The 27633-nt window shown below is 48.1% G+C and overlaps 1 protein-coding gene across 7 annotated transcripts; it reads left to right on the forward strand.

The window, feature by feature from the left end:
* The first annotated feature begins 3288 nt into the window (after positions 1-3288).
* Positions 3289-26616, forward strand: mtss1la (MTSS I-BAR domain containing 2a). 7 transcript variants are annotated; one of them, XM_047333391.1, is made up of 16 exons: positions 3289-4018; positions 7231-7292; positions 7392-7465; positions 17375-17459; positions 17841-17932; positions 18027-18101; positions 18596-18604; positions 20109-20266; positions 20367-20474; positions 21153-21250; positions 22594-22726; positions 23389-23463; positions 23681-23836; positions 24208-24375; positions 24550-24715; positions 25132-26616. In XM_047333391.1, the coding sequence occupies exons 1-16, from the start codon at positions 3950-3952 to the stop codon at positions 25962-25964; spliced, it is 2361 nt and encodes a 786-aa protein (XP_047189347.1). In that variant the 5' UTR covers positions 3289-3949; the 3' UTR covers positions 25965-26616. The 7 variants fall into 7 exon arrangements, with proteins under 7 accessions (XP_047189347.1, XP_047189348.1, XP_035498783.2 ...); XM_047333388.1 differs by lacking the exon at positions 3289-4018 and adding an exon at positions 4877-5122; XM_047333392.1 differs by lacking the exon at positions 18596-18604 and having other exon boundaries at positions 3290-4018.
* The last annotated feature ends 1017 nt before the right edge of the window (positions 26617-27633 follow it).

The raw sequence follows: 27633 nt of genomic DNA on the forward strand, positions 1-27633 counted from the left end.
GCTCAGATGCTCAGTGAGATCTGTTCCTCCGATTTCCCTGTGGGGGATCAATGAAGTCGATCTTATCATGAGCGAAACCAGAAGCATATGTACAGCACGTGTCTTTACGATTCCCTACAGGTGACACCGACGTGAGGTCTAAAAGATCGCTTCCTTCAGATTATAAATACTGACTGATTTTATGGTCAAGTGGGCACGAGACCTTGGCGGGCGACCTCTGCGGTGACCTCACTGTGGGGGTCACAGCTTCCCCGAATGTCATCCTTCACTACAGACGATAAAACCAGGCAACGACGAGGCCTCCAGCTGAATCACCGGAGGGCCCTGGGCCCTGAGGTGAGAGGTCACAGTATATCACAGGCCCCTCGTTTCTCTTTTTGTGTCGCGGGAAGCTGCTTCTGTTGCCGCGTCGAGGTCAGAGGGAACGAGAAATGCCACGCAAGAGGCTGCAGGAAGGGAACAGGCGGAGGCAGAAAATATGGCAGGATTAGCAACATAAACAGGCGCTTTTGCTCTAAAGTTTCTGCCTTGCAGGCTTATGTAACTGGTGCGTCGCAATATAATATGTCAACCAGATTTCAAATGCTTATCTGCGTGCTTAGCAAATGCCAGACTGCCTCTATTGTGTTTCCCCTGCTAATGAAATGATGAATGTTTTTTCTCCTGCAGTTTCTCATACGAGGGAGGTAAAACGCACAGCCACCGTAAAGTCTTGGGGGGGGGGTAAACCCCGGGCATTATCGCACAATGGTGGATGAAAACGTAGCCAGGAGTCAAAGCCCGTAAAGACGGTTATATAAGCCTCCAGAACCTCCTGAGTCCCTCCAGCTTGATGTGTTTAGGGCTGGTGATTGCTTTCAGTTGTACGGCCTCAGCGGTAGAGTGAGGCGAAACAGAAACTCCAGCATTTTTTTCCCTCACTAAGAAGAACCAATCCTCGCTGAATTGGGGAAACTCTCGCAGATGCACATGCAGACGGTGGTATGGCGGGAGAACAGAACGGTGCCTTTTCTTTCCCTGAAGGGGGGGGGGGGGGGGGGGGGGGGGGGGGGTCGATGGTGGTGAGGAGGAATGTCAGCATCTGTGTTTGGGATATTTTCTGTTTTATAGCTGTTTTCCTAGAGATGCCATGCGAGCGCTGTGGTAAGCAGAGACTGGCCGGCAGTCCCCGGCTCTCTCGCTGCCTCATATCTGTCCTCATGCGCAGGAGATACCAAACCACACATAGCAAAATTAATGAAAGGACACGATTGTGTTTCTTTTGTTCCTGCTGTGTTCACGTTTATGACTCCGCTCCTGTTCATATGTCCTGCTCTCGTGGCAGGACACGGGGGTATCTGGTTGCTCTATAAATACCCACAGGAAAAATAAACGTTGTGTTTTTCTTCTGCACAAGAAGTGTAGAGGGTATTTTAACACATCACGCGAAAGCAAACTTTACTGACGTGACCCACAGGGAGTGAAAGCAGAGGAAAGGGTGCGGTATAAAGAGAGCCCATGAGTGATAAAAATAATCTGTCTGAGTTATAAAAAGACTCATTTTTTTCCCCCTCTCCAGGGTTCTGGTCCGTCTCCTGAGGTGGGCTGCAGTCGGTGGACGGACCCGAGACATGTTTCCACGCTGCAGGTCTGACTGGCGGAGTGGACGCTCTCCTGTGAGAGAGAGAGAGAGAGAGAGACACAAAGAGGGGATGAGCGAGGAAGGTGTGTGCGGCAGATGTGCAGGGGTTATCAATTGACAGGATGTTTATCAGGAACGCTGTGTGGTGACCCCAGTCCACTGTAGCCACGCCATGACCGACCACGCGATGATGTGGTGTTCAAATACATTATATTCTCGCGGCCTTTTAACTCTCCCTGTCCGAATGTGGTGAGTGATCAGCCTTAAAGAGCCTGTCCCAGAAGTAGTAGTGAAAAGATGAATTGGCCAGATAGTTGGCCAGATCATTTTTAAATTGTATATCTCACAATTTATACAATAAAAAAACATATTTATTTAACAAAATGACCGAAAAATTATTTGATTCACTAGTTATATAGGGAACCGAGATGAGAAGATTGATGCCACCAGAGGCCTGTTGACAGACGGGCTTCACTTCCTATTGATGCTGTTATCGAAGTTGGATGCAATTCACCAAGAGGGAACAAATTGAGTGAATGGAGCTAAATGGCAAAAAAAAAAAAAAGTCATTATTTACACCTGCTTCTAGACAAAAAGACCCAAATGTCATTTTGTATTTGGCAAATATAGAATTGAATTATGACAGAATTAATCCCAAAAGTCATGTCCCTTGCTGGTGCATGCTGATTGGTCAGTTTCTGGCAAGGCGTTAGTTGGGAAAGTAATGTTCTCAAATGATCAGCAGCGTGTGGTCAGCAACCAGTTAGCGTTACTTAGCTTAGCACAGAGACAGGAAACAGCTGGGTCTGTCCGAAGGTAAAAGAAAAACCGCTTCCTGTCAGCACGTTTGAAAATTACACATTTTATTGGTTTTTGTTTTGTTTATTTGCACAGAAATCACTGAAAAATAACAACACACTGTAAATATGCGTATTAGCCAGGTGCAGTGATTTGTTATATTCTTGGCTGGTTGCCTTGGGAACCTGACAAAAAAATACCATTAGGCAAACAAATGCCGAAACTGATTAAAAACAAACTGTTAAGTGTCGTTCTGACACTTTGGTTTGTGTAAAGTAAAGCAACATATTTAAAGTATTGGGTCCTAGAGGTCTTTGTTTGGTGGATTTTCTTACGTGCTTGATATGTCCCCTTTAATCTTTATGCTAAGCTAGGCTAACACCTTGATGTTTGACCACAATACAAGCGTGGTTATCAGTTTCATCGTCCAAATGTGTTTACGTTTAACTCTGGGAACAAAAGGAAATATGGTTTATCTCCCAACATTTTGCGCGGTTGACACAAGCATCAATTTAGTCACAAGTCACATTCAATTCTTTTTTTCTTTTTTCAGTTTGAATGAACACTTGACTCTTGTGTATTCAGGTGAACTGATCTATGGCCCCACATCATGCTCCCGTTTCCTGACGACAACCGAGGAGCCACTCGGAGGAGGTGCGTAATGATCATTAACGGACGCGTGTTAGAATAAACATAAGAAGAACCCGGCAGGAAATCCTGCTTTGCATATGAGCCGGTGGTTGAATGGGGAGCACGGAGGCTTCACTTTTGTTTGCATGGGGGTGGAAGCAGGGGGGGGGGGTGTTCCTTCTTGTCTCCTCCTACTCCTCACCCACTACATGTGAAGAAAGGAAAAAAGAACTCGACCAGCCCCCTTTCCATTCCCATGGATCGTATTACGCGAGACTCCGGCTCCGAGACATCTGCTCCGCCGCCAACAACGGAGCGCGTCCCCGCGTCCCCGACCTGCGACCGATCCCCTCGCCCGCGGTGGCGCCCCCTCCTCCTCCTCCTCCTCCTCCTCCTCCTCCTGATGTCCCCCTAACTCCCCGCTATTCTGTGTGTTAACTGCGGTGATCATGAGGAGCCGCGGTGTCCTCCGGCTGTAACCAACCCATCAGAGAACCGAGGGTACCCGTCCCCGTCCCCGTCCTTTGCGCCATCGCGATCCCGTGCGTCAGCGAGCCAGAGCCGTGGAACCCCCCGGTTCCATCGAGCGAGCAGCACATTTCTTTTTGTCTGTGCGCTCCGGCAGGCTGCGGGCTGAAGGCTGCGGGGGCTGAAGGCTGAAGGGGGCTGAAGGCTGAAGGGGGCTGAAGGCTTAGAGCGGCTTCGCATCCTCCTCCGCTGCGAGCGACATTGTTGTGGGGCGAGCGCAACTATTCGAGGGCGGATGAAAAAGACGCACGTCTCCATGACTGGTGTTTTAGTCAAAACACTCCAACAGTCGGATATTTGACCCATTTTTTTGTTGTTGGCCTTTTTGCTTATTTTTGGTTGGGGGGGGGGGGGGGGTTGTGTTTTGGCACCATGGAGTCCGTGGAGAAGGAGTGCGGAGCGCTGGGTGGATTATTCCAGGCCATCGTGAACGACATGAAGGTAACACACACACACAAACACACACGCACATACACACACATTATTAAAAGTAGACATTGGAGTTTTTGATCCGACCTGTTGTGGGAGTGTGGTGGTTTGATTAAGACGCATATTGTTACTGCCTTTGTCTCTCTCACCGGGTCCTCCCCCACTGGGAACACCGCTGCAGGACAAATTGAGAGATGAAACATGTTTTCTCTTTGTGTTATTTGCACGTCAGGGCACCGGTGGTTGCATTTAACAATACTTCAGCCTGTGGGTCGGTGTGTGTGTGTGTGTGTGTGTGTGTGTGTGTGCGCGCGTGCGTGCGTGCGTGTGTGTCATACAAAAACTGGCTGCATGAAAGTATTAGCAGAGGCATTTATTTGTTTTTTATTTTGTGTTTTGGGGCTCAAGTGTTTGGTCCTGGGGTCAAAAGCTTAACTCATCATCATCATCCTTATAATCAAAGAGTCAGTTTAATCCACTCCAGTGTGTGTAGTAGAAGAAAGGAAAACAACAACAATCAGAAGTGTTGGATAATTTACATTTGACGTAGTTCTCACATGACAAATGTTCTGGGTTGACATTTGACCCCGACCGCCAAGGATTTCTAGATTAAATGTCAGCCGTGGAAGGATGCTCGGAAAGAAAACGACTGGCTCCATCGCCTCAACCTCTTGCACCCAAACAGGCATGAAAGGTTATTGATTGTGCTTCCTGTTGTTTGGCCTTGTGGCAGGAAAAAGCACCACTTTACCTATTATGCAGTTTAATACGCATATGATCCACACTTTACAGTTGTTATTGATAAGACTTCTGCTGCATCTAATTTCAGAGAAAACACGAGTTCTCAAACTAGATACTAGATGTCTCCATTTATCAATCACTCACATGTTAGTTTGTGTGTGTGTGTGTGTGTGTGTGTGTGTGTGTGTGTGTGTGTGTGTGTGTGTGTGTGTGTGTGTGTGTGTTGGGGGAGGGGTAACTTCAAGGAAGTTGAAGCAGGGTGGTCTGTTGTTCACGACAACAGATGGAAAGTGCGAACGCATTCATCAGGCCCGGAGGCAGCTCCCAGACCTCTCACAGTGCGGAGGATGCTCATTCCACAAAGTGTTGATAACCGTGAGTAAGTCAGGAACCGCTCGACACTTTTCCACCCAACGGATTTCTCATTGATCGCTGGCTCACAGGGCCGTGGTGGACAGACTATTTATGGACCCTCCAATGGAATCCGCATTCAGCTATTGGCAAAGCCCCTTGTTTGGTTTTCATATTTTTTTTCTTTGTGTTGCACTCATGTCAGGGTGCAGATAGAACGAGCGAGGGACGTGAGCTCCTCGAAAAAGGGGGCAGTCTGTGTATTGATAAGCGACGCAGATGAATGAGGCTGAAGCCCTGAGTCAGCGCAGCGTTGGTGCGTCCGCGGTCTGCGACAGACATCTGACCTCATTCCTGCCGCCTGGCTGGGCCACGCAAGCCTGTCAGACCAGCTTTACCCCCCCGAGAGCAACGCAGCAGCGAGGCTTTCCTGCGCTGATCTCACTTATTGTGAACAATGTTACAGTGGAGTGTACAATTACCAACACGACACACACACACACGCATGCACAGTGCACTTACACAGCATCTTATGGGTGGTGAAGACAAACTGTGTTGCTACAAGCAGCACCTGTTGGTTATATAACTGTCTGATGAAGTGTAGAGGAAAATAAATGAAAAAAAGAGCAGAGGCGGTGGAAGAGGAGGTAGATGAAATAAATAATGATTCAGCCGGATTGGATCACCAATGAAGAATTGGATCAGCGTTGGATTTGGGTACCGCTGAGAAACGGAGGATGTGATTTCAGACCTCTTAATGTGGGAGAAGCGACCACCTTTAAAAAAAAAAGAGGAAAAACACGTCCTTGAGCAACGCCGCCCCTACCAGCCCCCAAGGATGATAGTTCGTCTGACCTCGCCCTGCAGTGTGAATGAATGACAGGGCACAGAAGAGGAAGAGGCTTTCTCTCCTCCCTTCCTTCCCTTTTTTCACCCCTCCTCACCTCCCTGGGCGCTGCTGGGCGTGGATGGGGAGAGAAATGTGTAACCCCCCCCCCCCCCCACCACCACCACCACCAACCCTCATCCCTGCAGCTCCGCATGTAGTCGTCTTTGCCCGCTTCTTCAGCCTCCTCCTCCCTCAGCTGTCTTGGCAGCAGCACATCCCTCCTGCCCCCTGGGAGTCGCAGGCCACGCAAGCTAATTAGACACCTGTTTGAGTCAAGTGCAGACGGCGAGGCGGGGAGGTTCGTGGCGAAAAACATTATTGCCGGGGCCGATGGCTCCTAAATCACTTTTTTGAAAGGCCTGTGCTTTATCCGAGCGAGAGGAGCTGGCCGTTCAAACGCTGTCATTGCTACGGTGAGGAGGATCAGGACTGCTTCCGGATTGCATTGTTGACTATATATATATAATCAGAATGTGTGGCTTCTTTTCGGGGTCCTCTCCATCAAAGAGGCGCGTTGTCAGGGGGGGGGGGGGGTTATGCCCCCTTCTCTCCTTTCTCCAGGGCTCAAGCTCCTGCTCTAATGGGATCTAGCCTTGAATGTGTTCCATGCTTTGGCTTTCTGCTCATGTAGCCCGAGGGGGCGCGCGATGATCCCGGGGTAAATGTGATCCAGATTTTTTTCAAAGGCCGCCGCTCCTACCTGCCCCCGTGCACATAAACACTTGTGATATAAGAGCTTACCTCCGTCATGCCCGTGAACACACACACACACACACACACACACACACGCTGGCTCACAGTGACGCGCAAGAGAAGAGGGTGTGCAGGTTGATTTGAGGACAATAATAATAACGTGTGTGTGTGTGTGTGTGTGTGTGTGTGTGCTGGGAAACCATGCTCAAGGTCAACAAAGACAAGTCGGAGCACGGCGCTGATACGCCAACCAGTTTCTAACCCCGGGGGTCAAACGCAGAGTGTGTTGAGTTATTGCAGCTCTATTTGGATTTCACTCGGCGTCTTATCCGAGTAAATTAAGGAGGAAAAACGCATTTACGGCCGAATGAACCTGACATTGAAATGCAATCACGCCCTTCCAGATTCTATCAAGCCGGAGAGAACATTTTGCATTCTCTCATTTGTATGCATACGCTGTGTTTGTGTTTGAGAGAAGCATGTCTGTGCACTTAAATGTCCTTGGCGAAATCTGTGTTTGACTTAATTCTTTTCCCCTTTCTCTTATCAGAGCTCGTACCCCGTGTGGGAAGACTTCAGTGCCAAGGCCACAAAACTGCACTCTCAACTCAGGTGAGAAAGTGGTTTCCAATGAAGCTTTAAAACCTCAATGAAAAAAAATCTTATTTTAACAGCCTTGCAGTAATTTAAAAGAGCCCATGTGTTTTACAGGACCACAATTCTGGCGGCAGTGGCCTTCTTAGATGCCTTTCAGAAGGTGGCCGACATGGCCACCAACTCCAGAGGTAAGTCGGAAAGTTTTTCAATCAATTCAAGGTCACACACTGTGAAAGAGGTGAAGTAGGAAAAGGCAAGTTAAAAAAAACAAAACATTTACCACCTTTTATTGAGCAATTAGATTTGTTGTCCTCGACGGGCACCGTGATTATTTGGGGCTGGGTTTAGGGAAGTGAAAATTGGAGCTTACGTTTCTTGGGTCTTAATGAGGTCTGCTGATCTGCCTTGTTGTCGCCCTGCTGGCGGCAGCCGACAGGCCGGGCAGGCAGCTGATTAACACCCATGTCTTTGGAGTTGATCATCGAGAGCAGTATTTAGGTCGTGCAAAAAGGCTCCTGACACAAACACAATTACACAAGCGCAGAGGCACTCACACACACACATGCACACACGCGCACACACACACACACACACACACACACACACACACACACACACAGATATTCAAAGGGGCAACAGCTGGTGGCCGGCCACCTGACCTCACAGGTCACATGCCAAACAGTTTGTACGAGCACAGCCCCTCGCTGACCACTCAAATAACCAAAGAGGAATTTCTTCCAACACATTGCTACCAGACTTACTCCTGTAGCCTCTCCCGTAAAAAAGTGCAGATCATCGATGCGGCGATACGCGAGGTGACGTTAAACGAATCCCGATGCGAGCGCACATGAGCTCAGCGAAGGTACACTGGGGGGAAGCTGCTATCGCTGCTATAGCAGCAGGCGGCCTGCATCAATAAAGTAGAGGTGCAGGGCTTCAAAGGAGAAGTGTGTCTGCTGTAAAAAGTAGAACCCCCCCCCCCCTCCCCAGCAGAATGATAAATGTACCAGACAGAAAGATGAGAGAGAGACGAGACAGAAGGCCGAATGAGTTTTACAACTATAGATGCATAAAATCCCTGTAAAGTGTGTCACTCGTACGCCCACTGACTCTTCTGCTCCTCTGCCAGGGCCCTTACCTTTAGGATTAATGCCGTCCTTCTCTGGACACAGACTGAATGAGGGATGCAGGGAATGCTTTGAAAAAGAACAAAGAAAAATCATATAAAACTACCAAAATATTTGACGGTTTTTATCTGCGTTTCAAATGAGAATCTTGGCACGGCGGTGGCTCAGTTGTCTCGCAGAGCCGCTCGCATGTTCGCCTTTAACTATTGATCATATCATTTCTTTTCTGACACTTCTAATCACCTCATCATGAAATGTGTCTAGACTGAACTATTAACTGGATATTGTTCTCTTTTAGCATTAGAAAAACTGTGCGTGTGTGTGTGTGTCATTCTGGACCATATTTATTTCAGGGAATCTAAAAGAGACTGTGCAGTTTATATATTTATATGCGCTCTTAGCCGTTGTACCATCTCAATCCCATTTCTCCCGTGGGAGCTGCAGTAGCCTCTTAGCCTGCTCCAAAAAAAACCTGGTAATTAATTTGGCCCGAGGAATGTCGATATTTACTTGGCCTGGCTCGTGGTGGCCTGGTGACCTTTGATCCCCCAGGCTGCAGGTTCCGTGGACATAGTTCATGGGGACATGTGTTCCCTCCTGACAGCTTCATTATTAAAAGTTGCCATTATTCTAAAAGTGTATCGGCATCAAGATGTGTAGGGAAATGGTAGATGAATAGAATTACTCGCTCACCATTTTGTAAGCCTCTCTTTCTATCTTTTTTGTGGCTGTTACTTTTCCCCTCTTCCTCTGTCCGCTTCCCTTCATGTGTGTATGTGGGTCTGTCTGTCTGTCTGTCTGTCTGCAGCGATCATGTTTGCCTCAGCGTCTACATAGCCATATAGGGCTGACTGCGCCACGGGGGGGGGTGGGCCCTCGGCTACAAGCTGTGGTCCGTCAGTTGCTGTCGCCCTCGATTCCCCTCTCGTGTTTGGGGACAAGCTGCAGCTGCCGGCACAGCTGGAGGCTTCATCACATTCTTCCTTCTTCTGCCTCCCTTAGTCTACCTTTGACACACTCAACCCGTCGGCCCTTCCGAGTCCGACCGACTCACACACACACACACGCACACACACACACACACACACACACACACACACACACACACACACACACACACACACACTCTCTCCACTCTCCACTCGCCGACTGTTTCCTGCCAAAGAAAGCAACATTTCCCCCTCATTCACTGCTCCCTGATAAATCCAGGGGGGGGGGGGAGGACAGTGAATGAAAGAGGATTTGAGGATTTCCTGTCCTGACGTTTGTGTTGTCTTTAACTGGGTGGGCAGCTTTTCATATACATCCCCTAATGTATCATCCCCCCCTCTACTTCCAGCGCTATACACACTCCTCGCTGTGTCTGCGTGTTCCTGTGTCAAAACCACCCTCGGTCTGTGTTCATGTTCAGGCTCCTCGTTGCCCGTGTTGTCTGTTTTTAGAGTTCACGGTGACGGCGGTGGCGTCAGCGTCTTGTGTTTTATGTAGCAGCTGGAGGAGTTGGCTGCCCGGCGTCTTTGGCCCCGTGTCTGACAGCACTGTTTCTCTAGGCCGTGTTGATGGATCTGTGTCTAAAGGCACGTCTGTCTCCCCGAGCCGACAACTCGCATCTGGGTTCAATAAAGTTCCGCCAACCACAAAGTCTGTATTAGATGGATGTGTTTGGTCGAATTTTCGCCTTTTTAAAGATAAATGTTTCATGTTTCAACACCCATCTTTCATGGGACTTAAGTTTGAGGCTGTGCAGCTTTCTGGAATGTTTTTATTGTTACATCGGTCGGCCTCATAGTTTTTGGTGTGTTTTTATATTAAATTGTTGTGTGACATATTTAAGAGGACTGGACTTATCTGGAGGACAGAAGTCTCCGTGTTTGGTGTTATGTTGTTGCCGGGCTGGATGACATGTGTTTTAGTGGAAGGTTGACTTCATTTTCTCCATTTCTGGACATGGTTGAAGTAGACAGAGGTCAAAGAGTCGGTAGTTCACGGCCAATGTTCCGTTATGGTATGACATACAGACTACATTTTTTCCGGAGAGGTGAGTGAAGCGAGGGGCGGTTTGGCCCGGGTTGGGGGGTTGTGGTTGCAGCGGGATTTCCACAGCTCTGGGTATCCAGGCTGGGCAGCTAATCCTCTTAGCCCCACTCTGTAACGCACAGACACAGACGGCCTTCCCAACCCGTCCTGATCGGCCGCCCCCAGCTTTAAAAATTCACACTCTGGCATCGCTGACCAGACTGCGATGCACTGCACGTGTGTGCTTCAACTCGGACCAAACCTCTTGTCTCGTCCGTGTGCCAGAGGCCCGTGGGGTTCACACACCATCACTCAAACTACCAGTGGGTCATTGCCTGTTTCTTCTCTTTCTTACTTCATCCAGTCCGTACTCGGTGGAGGCACGGAGGTATGCTAGTAGATCAGTGTGTCAGTGAAGCAGTAATCTGCTTGGCCGCTGTGCTTCTCCGGGTTGGCAGATGGGAGAGATATCCCTGACCGCCATCTGGACGGCCTGGCACGGACCAACATGCGGCCGTGCGCTAGTGCAGGGCGAGATCAGGGGATTACTGTCAACCGCGCTTTCCCCGGCAGCGCAGCTATTTTTACGGACATGTCAAATAATGAGAGTGTGCCCATGTGACCGGCGCGGACGTCCAACAAGCTCGGCATTTCATGCTCCAAGCCCGATATGGGCCCAGATCTGCATCTTTTGTGGATTTAACTTTGCAAAATAAAAGGAGCTTTTTGGATTTGGTGTGTTTCAGATTAGACGTACGTGTACAACATGCAGTCGCACTGATGAGCGCTTTAGCCACCGACTGGTCTGCTGATTGTACGCTAAAGGCCCGTCGGGTATTTCATGACCTCCGAGAGTTCACGTTAAGTATCCACTTAAAGAGCCTCTTACTTCTCCTTCAGCTGTCTACCTTGTCTGTCAGACGGAGCTGAACAGTTCCCAACACAGTTCTCTCCATCTCTCTCTCTCTCTTCCTCTTCGAGGGCCTCAGCCTCCAAACCCAACGCGGTCGCGCCACAAATGAATGTTTTCCAGCCATTGTAACGACTACATGCTAAAAGCAAAGGGTGAATGGGCTGAAACAATGATGTGAAGAACAGATGAAGCGGGGGAGTAATGATAATAGTGAGAGTGAAAACAAATCTCCTGGCTCGACGTAACGTTCATTCGGAGGAATGAATACGTCGACGACCCTGAGACTTGAGGGGGAACACGGTGTTCAGCTATACTGTGTGTCCTGAACACCAAGTCTGCGTGGAAGGGAGCGGGAGAGCGAGGGGGAGGGAAAATACATGAGAGCGCGAGAGAGAGAGAGAGAGGGAGGACATTTAAAAGAGGGAATGAAAAAGGACACAAGCTTAGTTTCAATCAAATGAGGTTGCAGATTAAAAAAAGAGTTGGAGAAATGCACTGAGATTCGGGTTCGCTGGTAACATAATATTTTTTCCCCCAGTTGCCATAGTGGCAGTACATTGTGACCAACAGTCAGTCCGTCCACTGAAGAGATACTTGAATCTTTCTCAGGTATCCGAGGTTCCTGCATCATTGTCTTATTAGGCCGAGTATACGTGTAACAACTGCCAAGACTTTTTCACTGACACGATCAGCGGCACAGTGTCAGAATGAATCAGATGCGTTGTGCTTCATAGTTTAGGTGGACTAGTTACAGATCCGTTTTTTTATTTTCATTCATCCGACTCAGTAAATGCATAAATACAAGACAAGACTCGGGGACTACAGGTGGAGACGAGAGCTCGAGCTCTGTGTGAACAGTGGTGGCGGTGGTGTTGGTGTCAGCATTGCTTGGAGGATTGTTTGCAAATGAGCAGTGCAGCGTAAACTTTGGCTGAACAAAGGAGCGGGAAGTGCATTGTCAGCTGAGATAATGACAACCTCACTGAGGAGGGTGTAGAGCGGGACAGCCTCCGAGTTTTATCTGATTGAACTGACCTAAAGGCTTTTTATCCGTGCAGATCATCATGTCTGTCCGACTGTCCGTCCGACGTTAATCATTTAGTATCTGGAGCAGAACCTCGCAAAATCGTCTGGAATCTTTTTAATCAAACGTCCCCATTATGGAACTGTCTTTTGATATTTTGGGTTCGCCAGTGGCGTATGTCTAGGGCTGCAAGTTACTAATGTTTATTTTCATTATCGATTAATGGCTCAGTTGTTTGGTCCATGAAATGTCATGAGAAGGTGAAGACGAGGTTTTGTTTTGTCCATAAACCAAATATTTTCAATTTACTGTTATAGAGTTATAGAGACTGTTATAGTGACTTTAGAAAAAAAAAACACTCATACCAATTAATCAATAATCAAAATAGTTGGAAATTAATTCAGTAGTCGATTTTCAATCGATTAATCCATCAATTGTTGCAGCTCTAGATATATCATCTCCTGATGACTCCTGTCTATATTGATTACTGAATCATTCACGGCCCGTTGCCTTATTGTCTGGTTTTCTTTTTTGTACTAGTTGGAACTTGATCTGGGGCCGTTTCCTTCAGCTGCAGGTGAAGTCATTCCCTGACGGTTCCGCTGTTATTTCCATTAATTGCATGATACATTACTCCTCTCCTTCACTTTAAGTTACGTTTTCTTGTTTTGACTCTCCCTCTCTCCGTGTATCCCTGTTTTTTTCTCCTTCTCCAATGAAAAGCACATCTGGACAAGGGGCGCCGTTTATTTTTAGCCGCATTTATGTCCCTGAGCAGGAAGCTCCTCCAGCAGAAGAAATCAAACTTCCTCCTTGTTCTCCTTCTCCTTCTCCTTCTTCAGCCTCGTCTTAATGCTCCCCAGAACATGTTTACGCCACATCAGGACACATCAAGCTCTCCGTGTGTGTGTGTGTGTGTGTGTGTGTGTGTGTGTGTGTGTGTGTGTGTGTGTGTGTGTGTGTGTGTGTGTGTGTGTGTGTGTGTGTGTGTGTGTGTGTGTGTGTGTGTGTGTGTGAGAGAGAGTGTTTGTGTGCGAGTGTGTGGGTGTGTGTGTGGGTTTTTTTTTTCTGGTCCAGAGGTGAAACTTGCTGTGTGTGCTGTCTGGCCAGACAACAATGGTGTGTGTGTGTGTGTGTGTGTACAATTGATCTTGAGGCAGTTTCCTCTGCCTTTCATTAGCATTGTTTCTGGTAACGGGGAGACATTGCGAGGAAGTGACACAGAGGCTTTGAATGCTGTTTTGTTTGATGCAGCAGACACATTTATGTTCACATTCATGACGTTTGGAGCCGCACAAAGATGTGACTTTGCGATGTTGTCTCACATGGTGAAATGAATATAGTTTGCATTTGGACTGTTGCTCTGAAGACATAAACCAACTCTTGGTTTATTTTTTTCACCGTTGAAATGAGTTCAGAAATAAAATAACAAAAAAACAGTCAGTTTTTGAACCAGTTACAGAGTGTAACTTGAGTGAAAGCCATCTCCAATGCTTTAGCATGATAAATGACGATATTCTATGTAATATAACCTTATTGTGCTTTGTTTTGCACAGTAAAATGTACTTTTCGCCCCAAAGTGGGAGATTTTGTCCTGGCGACGCCTGCTACACCTGCAGCAGCCCGCCAACACTTCCTGTGCCCCCCCCCGCGTGTCCTGCTCCGGACGGCACCTCGGCAGTGTGTACCCTCTTTCATCCTCCCCTCTCGCCCCGCAGCCCTTTTCATCCGTCAGTGGCGTCCGCTGTGTCCCTGCCAGTTCGAACTTAACAGGGGTGAGCGAGGGCAAAGGCAGGAGGCTTAACCGTGTGTGCCAGCCGCAGTCGGCTCCGTGGCCAAGGTGCCGACGTGAGGAGTAATTGTTGTCTCACGGACGACGGAATTTCCCAGCGCAGCTCTCTCTGTGCGAGAGTGTGGCAAAAAAAACAAAACAAGGCAGGGACTTCATATTCCTGGAAGTGAAAGCACGAGGATGTTCTGTACCTTTTTCGCTCTACGTCCCACATCAACATGCTTTATTGACACAGGAAGCAGAGAGCGAGAGAGAGAGAGAGAGAGAGAGAGAGAGAGGGAGCACCTACTCCACCCAGGAGAACTGGATTCAGCTCGAAAGCCTGTTGAGACCGAGTCCAGCCGAATCTCACTCCAGCTCGGTAGTCTGGGAATGCAAGGTGAAACCTGAGCTGAGCAGCGGCGATGTAGATGCTGAGAGAGAGAGATGGTTGAGCCCTAAGCTCCAGCGTTGAAGACACCAGGGAAGGAGGCCTGTTGCAGTTTTGCTCCTGGCTCCCGACTCCTGGCAGGAGAGTTCCCTATAAAGCAGGCCTATTAAAATGCTCCTCCTTCCCCAAGGAATCAGGGGAGATAATCAGAACCAGATCCCTGGTTGGAACCACTCACTAAACACTTCGACCACACTGTGTTGGTTCTTGATACGGGAACTTATGAGTTTCCACCAAAACCAGTGGGGCCTCGACCTTCTTCACCAAAACTCCCACGCACTCCCCCTCGTCGCACACAGCAGAGCTGGTGGCAATTTAAATCTGTCCTCTGCTCATATGTTGAATCAGGCGGCGTCAGCGTCAGAAACGGGCTTTTATTATCAACCACACATTGCGGCGCTCATTCATTTGTTCCCGGTGACGCGCACCGCGTCCCAAGATATATGGCTGCGTTGCATAACGGCGCTCCTGCATCCTGGTCTGTGTTTTGCTTCATCCACGCACGTGTGGGTGTCTGCTATGAGGTCGGTCCTGCTCCCCCTGAAGCCCCTGGGGTCCAGGGGCCTGCTAAATAATCACTTCCTCAGGCCCTTCATATTAACACCAAATAGGCCCTTTATCATGGAAATAAAGGAAGAGAATAACCGCTCCTCAAAACTTTATTCCTCTAGAAAGATATCAAAGGAAAGAAACAGTACATTTTGCATAAGTAGCGTCCTCCCAGCTTGTATGTGTTCGTCACACGCCCGTGTGCTGTGGGAGTGAATGACTGCGTCCCTGTCCATCCGGTCAAGGCCAGAGGCCAGCAGGGCTCTCGGACACGGGCAGGAAGCCGCTGGACCTCCCCAGGATGTAGCTGTCAGCTGATCTCCCCCCCCCCCCCCCCCCCCCCCCCCCCCCTCTGGGAGGAGGAAGGAGGAGAGGACGAGACGGGCGGGAAATTGGTAGGTGTGGATGGGACCGGAGAGCGAGAGGGGGGTTGGGGGAGCTGACGCGCTGGCTGATAGTGACATTGGGAAAAGTCTGTTAGAGAGATAGAAGGGCCCATATCACTCCCTCCCCCTCCCCCTCCTGTCTCCCTCAGTCTCCCTCCATCCTGCTTTACCCTGTAAAAGCTGATTCCCAGCAGTGCACTGCCTCCTGCCACACTGTTGAGAGGGGAGACACGGAGAGAAGCATAACCTGAGTGTTAACCTCTAATCTCACCGGTGTCAACAGAGACTCTTATATGACAGATAATCAACACCTGTCCTCTAAAGAAGGACACTTCTTCGGCTATTTATAGCAGGAGTTCAGTGTATAGGTTCCACGTGTTAACCTCAATCACTTCCTGCTGTTCAATGCCTGTGTGCGATACAGCTGGACGACCTTACACCCCCCCCCCTCCCCTCGTGTTACCTTTGAAAAGCAACGCAGACGCAGGACAACCTTCCCGTCCTGCTCCCAACACACAGCCACACTCCCGAGTTATTCTGCGTCAGCCTGGCGGGAATGTCTCCGTGAGATGGAGTCCAGATCTGAGCTTTTTCTTTTGAACAGCCGAGCGCAAATGGTCTTTGTCTCTCTGGCGATATCGACTGGGGACGATAACCTAGTTTCTTTTATGTGATAGCAGGAGAACGAGCACAGATCTCAACGGACAGCAACCATCTGAGGCGTTCTTTCGAACGCAGTGTCCGATTTCAGAGCTGCTATTTTAGTCGTGTTTTATCTCTCCGTCCCGTTCGGTGTATAACTTTTTTCTTTCAGCTCGCTTTTGCAGTGCAAGATAGAGCCAGTTTCTCTCTCGCCCTCTCTTTCTGTCCACCCTGCATGAATGGTGTTTAGGAAACAGAGAGAACAGGAAAGGCAGAGCACGCAGGGAAGAATAGAGGGATATCCCCTTACAGGGTTCCCTCCTTTTTCCTCCGGGATAGAGGATGAGAACATTGGAGAGGGTGCTAGGGGGTGGAGTGGGCAGTGGGGGTTGGTAAATCACACCACCACCTGTACACGCACACACACACGGACACACGGACACACGGACACACACACTAACACACACACACACACACTTGTACATTCTTCATTACATTCACATATATTAAAAAGAAATGGTTAAAATGAAATCGTCAGTGAGAAGCTTGGCTGCTATTGAAAGATGCCCTCTCTCTTTCCCTGTGTGTGTGTGTGTGTGTGTGTGTGTGTGTGTGTGTGTGTGTGTGTGTGTGTGTGTGTGTGTGTGTGTGTGTGTGTGTGTGTGTGTGTGTGTGTGTGTGTACCTCAGATTAGCCCCATGTGGCCCAGATTGCAACAGGATCAGTTCTGCCGTACATTACTGCAGCCTGCTAACCACCAGTAAGACAGCGGAGCGGCCTGGGCCTTATGAGCTTAAGACCCCATTTAATTACACTCCAGAAGAGAGAGGAAAAGTACAGTGACCGATTCACACGGGCCGGTTTTTAAACAGGACCATGGCATGCGATGAAGTGTCAAAGGGAAAAATGCACATTTGGACATGAAGCAAGGACGGAGTGTAGGGGTTTTATTTTCCATTAGGGTGTCACATTTGTTTTCTCAAACAAATATGACATTTATGGGTTCTGCTTTTACAGCCCACACTCGTCCACCTTGTGGCCGCAGCAAGAACTGCCAGAAAGACAAAAGAAAAACCAATCCGGCAAATCCATCTGACGGAAAATAATCATGCTCTCCTGATGGGTTACATCTCCTCTTGGGATATCAAATCTTTCTGGGTCAAGAGGCATATCTGAGGTGTGTAAAGTGACAATTTGTTTTTTCTTTGTCTTTCTCAGGGGCCACCAGGGACATTGGCTCGGCCCTGACGAGGATGTGTATGCGACACCGCAGCATTGAGACAAAACTACGCAGTTTCACCAAGTAAGCTTTTTAAAAAATGTTATTACAAAATTCAAAGGGTTACAAATGAGAACACGGAGAGAAACAACAACCTATTAAAGAAAAAATGTTGGACAGTATAGGGCAATGAGTAAATTATCATTTGCATACAAACACATCCTTGCATAAATCTACCTATATACCTTACTATTATACAAATCCATACTTACGCACGTGTTGACACATGTTGCATACATAGATACAGATAACATCCACACATCCACATACACACTCTCCCATAAATAGTTCATTTATAGTTATTTGCCGAGTGTTTTTGTGTGTGTCGTGTAAATAAAGCTTCTTTTGTAAGCCCCTCATTCAACTCATTGTCTGCCGTCGTGTCATTTCTTCCTGTTGCTGTAGTTCTCTTATGGAAGGTCTGGTTACACCACTCCAGGACAGGCTAGAGGAATGGAAGAAGACGGCTAATCAGCTGGACAAAGACCATGCCAAAGGTGAACAACCAGCAAGCACGAATTATGGCATTGACCCTTTTTTTCTGATGGACAGTAACTGATCCAGCTGTGGCTTGTGACTTGTTCTCCGCAGAATACAAGCGCTCTCGTCAGGAAATCAAAAGGAAGTCGTTGGACACCATCAAACTCCAGAAAAAAGCAAGAAAAGGTGAGAGGAAAAAAAAAAATGTCTCAAGAACTTGTTGACTAACGGACCTGTTGTGGAACTCTTGATGACGTTTCAAACGCTGATATTAATGAATTGTGCTCGGCCGCTGGTCCCTGGACTGCACCGGCGTTTCGTATTGAACTGGTGCCATCTAGAGTGTAGCGCTCGACATGACAACTCCAATCAAATCAAAATGCCTGGCACAGTTTCAGAGGCTCCACTCCAGCTTTGGATGATTTATCCTCCTCTACCTTCATAAATCAAAGAAGTGTTCTCCTCTCCTGGCTGTGCTCTGCACCGGCCCCTTCTGCCGGTCGTAATTAAACTCGTATTTTCATACAGAAATTACACCAGCGGTACGGGCTTGTCACATGCAATGTGTCCTGACTTGATACAGCTAACACTGCCCGTTCTCCTGTCTCTCCTCCTCCTCTCGCCCGTCCCCCGCAACACCCCTTCCTCTATCTGTTTGTGCGTATTTCCCCTGGCTGCAGAGCTCCTGGGTATGTCTGCCAACTTAAGCCCTGAATGAGAACTTTCCAAAGGAAAGATCATTTCAATTGCATCATAATCATCTTTAGATGAAACTGCCAGTCAAAATAAAACCCTGAGCTGTCTCGGCATTTGCGGTTAGAGGCAATGCGCCTATTCACTTTCTTGACAAGCGTTACGTGAGAAGGAAACGGCGGCAGCTCTTTGTATGTAGCGGACAGACGAGAGAGACAAGAAAGTGAATAAGCGTGTGGTTCAAACTGATTTTCTTTTCCTTTAAGCCCAAAGCTCAAGCAACGTTCTCATTGTAATCTTCAAACTAATATTGTATATGAGGATCGTGAGAATAAAATATGTAAACAGTACAGAGAAGGAAGAGGCCTAGGTCGCAGCAGGAAAAGCGCGCAAGCAGGTTTTCACTCGTAACATGGACGATGTTTCTGTAATATCATTCGAGAGACATGACAGTGTTTGCCGACTTGTTTCAGATGTATTACCTCCATTTTCTAAATGCCTCCTTCTCACTATAGCGAGAAACTGCCAAGTTAATTGGCACCGCGTCAGTAAGACGATCATTCATTCCCTCTGTGTAAATACTTCTTGTCACGCGCCGACATTTGGCTGCGTGATGATGACTAAGTGCTCCACCGAAGACTCAAACCTCTTGTTTTTTTTTCAAAAGAGCTATTAACTGGCAGGCTGTCAGATCCTCCGGGACGCTTTGTTTTAATTTGTGGCACATTAAACGCAGGTACCACTGAAATAATAGCCAATTAGGATGATAAGTGTTCAACGTATAGACAGTTTTTAGACAGATGCACGGCGTGTGGTGCGCCACAGACAACCGGAGTGATGCTATTCATTACAATCAAGATGCAGAACGATAGATAGATAAATGGATAAATGTGAATTTACTCAAAAAGTCCCGCTGTACGTCCAATGAGTGCACTGCTTGAGATTTAACCGAAACTGCTGAGACACAGAAGTCTGTAGGGTTTAGTTTACAAATATAAGAAATTGGCATCTCAGCTGTCATCTTCATCTCATCCTTCCGTCTGTCTCTTGCCGCCGTTCACCTGCCATCTAGTGTCGTTGTGGTGTCAACATTCATTGCAGGACTTCCAAGTCACCGCCGGTCTGCCTTGCATCAACTCACGATGGCCGACTGGCTTCGGTGTCCTCTCATTCGCCTGTCCGTGAACCATTCGAATGTGATGTTTGTCAGTGCGTTGGCCTCGCGTTCGTGAGCAGTTTATCATCATGTGCACTAATCATCTCTCTTCTTTTTGGTTTTTAAACCTCCTCCCTGACCTCTGTGTCCACATCACACCCGTAATTATCACACTCCACTCTAATCCTCAATCTCTTTTCATTCCTCCTCCTCCTCCCTTGTCAATCTTTAATCAACCCCCCTCACATCTGTCTTCTCTCACTCCCGTCCTCCCCCCACTTACCCTCATGTGTGCCTCTGCCCCCCCCCCCCCCCCCCCCCCTGATTTGCTTTGCCCCGTGCAGGCCGGGGTAACCTGCGCCCCCAGCTGGACAGCGCCATGCAGGACGTCAGTGACCTGTACCTGCTGATGGAGGAGACGGAGAAGCAGGCGGTGCGCAGAGCCCTGCTGGAGGAGAGGGGCCGCTACTGTTCGTTCATCAACCTGCTGCAGTCGGTGGTGGTGAGGAACATTTTGGTATTGAAGAAAATAAGAGTCAAATAAGAGTAATTTCCCAGGCATGGCGGTTTCATTCGCTCCATCCATGTGTTGCTTCCTCCAGAATGTGGAGATCGCCATGCTGGGTGAGATAACACACTTACAGCCCATCGTCGACGATCTCACCGTGTTGACCGAAGACCCACACAAGCTGCCACCGGCCAGTGAGCAGGTGATGTGCAACGCTTGAAATAATTCTGCTCGTGCTGCCGACACACTGATTTCTCAGAGCTAGTCGGGTTATTTGGGTCATACTCAAAGATTTTATGATTGCTTACCAAGTCTCATTGATCTCATTTATCTTATTACATGTGGCATTGACTCCCACTGAGACTCGGCAATGTAAATAATGTGTATCATTACTTTACTGAAAATCGACTCCAAAAAGATTCTTTTTTTTTCTCCTGCTTGAGTAATATTTGCTAGAAACTACAGTACACAGATGTTTTATCTAGCATTTTCTACAAATGAAAGAATATGTTTTTTGACCCGTCTGTAAAGATTATACTTTAGCTGCAGCGAATGGGCTTGAGAGTGATAGACAGGCTGGAGAAAGAATTGAGAGACTCAATAACACACTGTTGCTTTTGTCTTTTCATGAAATTTGACAATAGGGGGAAAAAAAATACTCCTTTTCCTTTAAATGACAAAATAGTGGTTGGACGCATCACTGGAAAATGCTTGTTATTTTCTACTCTGACGCTCCTTCTTGAAATCTTACCACAACAATAACACAACACAGCAATCTCTTCCATCATTATTATTTTTTGCCCTTCTATCTCGCGTGAAAGCAGTTTCCTTTTATTTTTGCCACTCACTGTCATCACTGTTTGGTTACGCCTCGTCACAGGTGATCCGGGACCTGAAAGGCTCCGACTACAGTTGGTCCTACCAGACGCCTCCTTCCTCCCCCAGCAGCGCTGCCTCCAGGAAGAGCAGCATGTGCAGGTACATCCCACGCATGCGCAAAAAAGGCGCACCTGGTTGCTCTTTCTTCACTGTTCAGTGTGCCGTCTTATTGTGCACTGTGTTGATGGCACATTACGATATGATTTACTTGCCGTGTCAGATCGTGTTAATAGTGACTGTTGTTCATGCTGGAGTCCAATGGGCCTTTTCGCACAATTAGCAAAGTAATGAAACACCGAAGGTTGTCACGATTAGTGGCGGTGGCGGTCCACGTGCCGTACCTCAGCTTCTCGGCTCTCGCTCCGAGCAGATTTACAGCTCTCAAGCTTCTTACCGCCAGATTAGGATCCAAAGCTGTGAAACATCACAGCCTGAAAGCCACGAGCCAACATGAGAGCCAGAATCCACATATTTATGAGGCTAATGGGGATAGTTGAGCGATTTCTATGTAAAAATTTGGGTCAGAAGTGCACTCAAGGTCAAGGAACAAGTCTTTCTTTAACAAATGTTAAAGTGAGGCTAGACCATAAATTCGTGTAAATCTCCGAAATGTCAGCGTTTTATGGAACTTCAGAGTTTGACTGCTGCACTGAAGGTCGCAGGATTTTATACCTGCATCTGATTTAGTTGAGGGTAAAAAAAATAAAACCCACCAAGATTGGTGTTACAGGATTCACAGTGATATAATAATAAAAAAAGAAGGTCTGGTGGGATAGAACGGAAAACAAGCTTCCCGAGTTCCTCTCAAAAGAAACAGCATAGAGACAGAGGATGTGAGGATAGTGTCTAGTTTAGTTGTTAATCACTTGAGGTTTACAAAATTGAATTTGCCTTATCTAATTTGCAGTTCTCCTTAATCCTATTGAGGACCATGATTAAGGAGAAAACACAATTTTAGATATATTCCAGAGGGAGAGGGGGGGAGGAGGAGGGAGGTGTGGGAGAGCCGTCACGAAGGGAAGGTGAAAAGCACAAGTTGTGCATTTAAAAAGAAGCGTGGGTGACAAAGAGAGAAGCAACGCTGAGTGAGAACGACAGGGGCAGGGGGCCGAAAAACACAAAGACAGCTGTCAATGTTCATAGGGGAAGGAAAAATCACAGAAGGGATAACTCTTTAATGCTCTTTGATGCACCAAAATAAGAAGAATGCCATCATTTAGAATTTTCATATTGCACTCGCCACTTCATGTACACAGCGTTTGTGATACATTTTTCAATCCCGCTTTTCCTGGTTGTTTTTTTTTTGCTCGTGCCGCAGCCCACACGCAAATCCTCAGAGAAAGAAAGATAAGGACCGAATACGGGAAGAGAATATATGCCGCGCTCTTATTGGGTGCACACTGTATGTTGAGGTGTACGCTGATGTGATATCTCGTCTACAGTCTCCTCCAGATGCCCTCTGCGGGAGCCCACCGGCTCAGCAGTGTGTCCTCCCACGACTCTGGCTTTGTCTCCCAGGATGCCAACACCCACTCCAAGCCTCCGTCGCCTATGCCGTCTGATATCACCAGCCAGGTAACAGACTCCGGCATTATGCCGAAATGTAATCTTTGATCGGTGGGAAATAATGTTTTCTCCGCTCGCATCAAAAACCAAGAAAGCAGACGTGTAATGTAGAAGTGCTGCAGGAGAAGAGGGACACATCACACAACGCCACCACGGTCGCGTCAAAGTAGATTTATATGAATGGAATCTTTTTAGCAACTGTCCTTTTCCAATCTGGATGCTCCAGCCTGGTGTGGAACATGCGTCTTTTGCATGTTTGATAAACTCAAAGTTACAATAAAAAAGGCAGAGTTCTTTTTTGCAGCAGAGCTTTTAGCAGCTGCCAATGTTGAATTTCCGTCCCACTGGTTTGATAAAGTTATTCAGACTCTCACGCGCTGTCCAGATTTCAGTGTGTTGGCAGCACACCAACTGTCACGGCGTTCTTTTTCTCGAGAAATTTCTAAATCTAAAATGCTGCTTTACTTTTTGACCGAGGCTGAGGTCTGTAGATCCCCTCAGAGGAAACTACCGGCTCTCTAAAACTCCCCGACACCCCAACTCAACCTGTTCCTTTGCATATCTCTCTCTCTCTCTCTCTCTCTCAATCTCTCAATCTCTCTATCTCTCTCTCTCTTTCCATTTCCTCCCCCCCGCCGCTGTTTTCCCTCCATCTCCCCCCTTTTTCCCAGAAATCAACAAGCTCCGCCTCCTCTGAGGCTTCAGAAACCTGCCAGTCTGTCAGCGAGTGCAACTCTCCCACGGCGGTTAGTACTGCATGCATCTCGCCGATCGGCTCGGCGATCTTGGACACGACACGCACTTTTGCAGACGTGCACACATACACGCGTGCAGCGCATTTCACCCCTTTTGTCGCCTGTAGTTCAGAGTGGGCCCCCACTCGACGGCTGCAGTGCCGTTGTGACGTGGCCTGTCCATGGATGTTGAGCACTCTCGACTCACATTTGTCTGTCCGTTCCGCAGTTTGGCTCATGCTCATCCTTCGGCACCTTCCGCCCTGCTTTCTCACACACTGGCACCATCAGGCCTCTCTCTGTCATACTTCCTGCGTCCCCCACATTTAATCACTCCCCCGGATCCAACACCCCCTCACCCACATCAAAGGTCCCTAACTGGAAGGTTCGTTTTCATTTGCAATTTTAACTTTTGTGTTTGCTCTTTTTAAACTTTTGTTGCCTCTTTGCTTCGTGTGTCTTATTGCCTTCATGCACATTATTCGGCGTAAAGATTAATCTCACAATCCCCATTTTGCTCCTCAAGCTCAGTTTTCCCATCTTTCCTCGCAAAAGATGAGACGGCTCTGTCATTTAACAACACTCACATAGCCCACTTTAATTTGCCCATATCTTCCTTGGGCATCTAACGAGTTTCACGAGCCAAATCGGCAGCTCCCGCGTTAATCTGACGAGTGTTTTTGCGAGTGTTGGACCGCAGGCGCTGGACATGCTCGGCTGCGAGACGAGTCTCATTGTTCCATCTGCTGCCCGCAGGACTGGGCCAAACTGAGTTCCTGTGAGCCGTCGTTGGCCAGCACTCTGCAGCGTAGGAGGGAGTCTGTGGATAAGATGAGGGAACTGGAGGCCCCGCCCAGTCCACAGGGGTATTCTGGGATGCAACCAGATGATTCACACCGAGGGAGAATTGGCCCAGCAACCAAGGTAAGAAGTCCTGAGGGAGTAAACATTTGAATGTCGATATATAAATGTATGTGCCCTGGGAAATACAGTGAGGTAAATTGAATATGTAAATGTGGGCTAATCTTTATGTATTTTCCTGCCTGCCTGTATCTCCAAACGTGTGTGTGGGTGCGCGTGCGCGTGTCCACCCTTCAGCACGGCGAGCCCATCTCTCCAGCAGCCAGTACTCTAGCGATGGTTCTGACCAGAGGCTTGAGTATGGAGCAGCAGAAGAGCAGCAGGGACTCTCTGCAGTACTCCAGTGGCTACAGCACGCAGACCAACACCCCGTCGTGCTCTGAGGACACCATCCCCTCACAAGGTAACACTCACCCTCAACAGTCACAAGACCTCCTTCTCACATGCGGCTGAAACCGGCGATGGTGGGTGTGTGAGAGACGCGTTCTCACCTAGTGGAAACGTGCAATTAGTTGAGGTGACGGGCGGGTAGAGCATGTTGGAGAAACGATAGAAACGTCATGAGCACGCCCACTCGCTCGCTGTGAATTCGCAGGACATTTACCTGCTCTACTCACAGATTGACTCACACACACTTTATTTTGAGGCAGCTGGCGGAGCCGCTCTGTTAAGTGTGCGTTTCAGCTGATGCAGACACTTGTGTTCACACATACAGCTCCTTGTGTTTTTGATAAATTCTGTATTAACAGACATTGTTGTTCGTATTTTTTTGCGAAAAACAAAAAAAAATCGAATCTCATGACTCACTGTCACTTCTAGGTTCAGACTATGAGTGCTACTCCCTCAATGGGGATGCTGACAGTGAAGGGCAGGCAGACTTTGACAAGTCCTCCACCATCCCGCGCCACAGTAACATTGCTCAGAGCTACCGCCGCATGATCCAAACCAAGAGACCTGCCAGCACTGCAGGTCTGCCTGCAGGAAAGACCCTGCAGGGAACTCCCAACGGCGCCGGGGGAAGCGGCTCCGGAGCCATCACCTCGGGGACGGCCACTATACGACGGACACCGTCCTCCAAAACGGGCGTGAGGCGCACGCCATCCACATCCGGCCCCATTCCCATCCGGCCCCCCATCGTGCCGGTCAAAACCCCCACAGTACCAGACTCTCCGGGGTACGCCAGCCCGTCACAGCATCGCACAGGCAGCGAAGAGTTTCTGTACGGCGATGACCCATCCGCTTGTGACTACACCAGGGCCTCTCCGAAGCGGATGAGCCTCCCTGACAAAATCTGGGGCTTGGGAGGAGGCGGAGGAGGAGGAGGAGGAGGAGGAGGAGGGGCGGATAGGACTGTTTATGCCCAGCAGGCCTCGAGCATGGCCGCCCACGGTGCTGAGGAGGACCCTCTGCTCGCTGCCAACCGCCACAGCCTGGTGGAGAAGATAGGAGAGCTGGCGGCTAGTGCCCACGCCCTCGGCGAGGGTCATTTCCCCTTCCCGAGCTCACTGCCCGGGGCCGCGGCTCAGCGTGCGCCCCGGGAGCCGTTCTCCGTGACCCAGGAGGACGTGGACATGCTGGTGTCAATACGCCGCGGAGTGAAGCTGCGCAGGGCGGTGACTGACGACAGGTCGGCTCCCCTGATCCTGCGGTAGCCGAAGGAGACGACTCACAAACTGGCGCTTTGTAGTGAAACGCAACCGCACTCATGTAATACATGAACCGAGGCACAAGCACCGAGGAGGATGTGACACGTGGGGAATGAAGGCCAGTCGACAGACTAATGAGTGACCATGGACAATGTCAAAGTCATTTCATTTTCTGTCAAGTATGTATTGCGTACGTACAAAGTAATCCATATTTGTTTTGTTTTTTCTTCTTCTTCTTTTTGTTTTTTGTTTTTTGTGTGTCTGTGGACTTCGTGGCTGTGCATCTCTGCTCCCTGCTCCCTGTGTGACCAGTTGTTTCAGCCTAGTCGGCCCCTTTAAGACCCAGTGATCCCAAAATCGCTCACGGGAATCGAATGCTTTATGTCCCTGTTCTCGCTCTTATGATTATTATAATATTGTGCGTTTGCTCGTTGAACACAGCGATCCTGTCCGTGGATTGGCGGAGTGCTCTGTGAGCCTGTCTGTATGTTGTGTTTTTCTCACCAATTACTGTACAAGTACCGTATTACTGTTTTTGTTTCATAAGCTGAGCAGCAGCTGTGTAAGTCATGTAAAAAATAGGAGCAATATGGCAGTGTTTTTATTGCTGTACCGTACTGTCAATATATTCTGCAATTAAACAGGCTTTTTACTGTTATGTCTTCGTCAGGGAGAGTATGAATGTCTTTATGCCCGAGTTAAAAAAATAAATAATCATCAATATTGTCAGGGATGGGGGGGAAAAAGGAACATGTAGTCTACTTTAGGTTTCATAAATAGTTTTATTTCTTAATGTTTTCACCACCATCTTAAATTTTGTCCTTATTAGAATTTATCTACTACTGTAAGACTATTTTAATAATTTACTGCTTAGTTCTCCATAACGTTGCCCCACAGTCAAAACGATTCACAACACCTGCAGTGCTCTGTGAGGACAGATGAGGGCGCCAAAGGCCCTTCACTGTCACGGTGTCCGAGCTGACTATGGCGCCAAATAAGGTCCAGTAATGGAGGATGTCCGTCGACGTTGCTGCTTCACTCAAGATATTTGGCGGGCTGACGTGACGGATAGCAGGTGGGTTAAAAGGAGAAAAAGCAGGTATGGACGTTTTAATGGTGCGCTGGACGAACAGCTTTCACTAACCAACCTTTATCTCACACTCACATTTTGATTTGTTTTCAAAAGACAAACAGCATTTTTCTCACTTGAACGACATGAAAAAAAAATACAAGGCTGTGTATAAATATATTCATTTTGGCTGTAGCAGAATATATGACATTTATGTTCCCACAGGGAGGAGGTGAATTAAACCCCCTCATTATTCAAAAAATGATATGCCCTGCTGGAAAAACAAGTGCTAAACTGGGTATATAAAGCTTTTTCCCCCCCCTCCCTCCTGAACAACAGCGATGATGGACCACGCAGTCTTTTGCCTGGATACAGGATAAAGCACCTCTGTTGGAAGGCACTATATAAATGCATCCATTCAGCATTATAGCCTACTCTTACCAAGAGGCCCCTTAACAGTTCACCCTGGGTAAGAAAAATAGAATTACAAATGAGGCAGGGTTGGTTTTGTTTTTGAGATGTAATCCGTTCTCATTGTGACACTGACTCGTCATCACTGACAATTCTTACTGATTTGCAAAAAAAAGAAAAGAAAAGTAAAAATTC

This window comes from Scophthalmus maximus, chromosome 7 (genome assembly GCF_022379125.1).
Source record: "Scophthalmus maximus strain ysfricsl-2021 chromosome 7, ASM2237912v1, whole genome shotgun sequence".
Lineage (NCBI taxonomy): Eukaryota > Metazoa > Chordata > Actinopteri > Pleuronectiformes > Scophthalmidae > Scophthalmus > Scophthalmus maximus.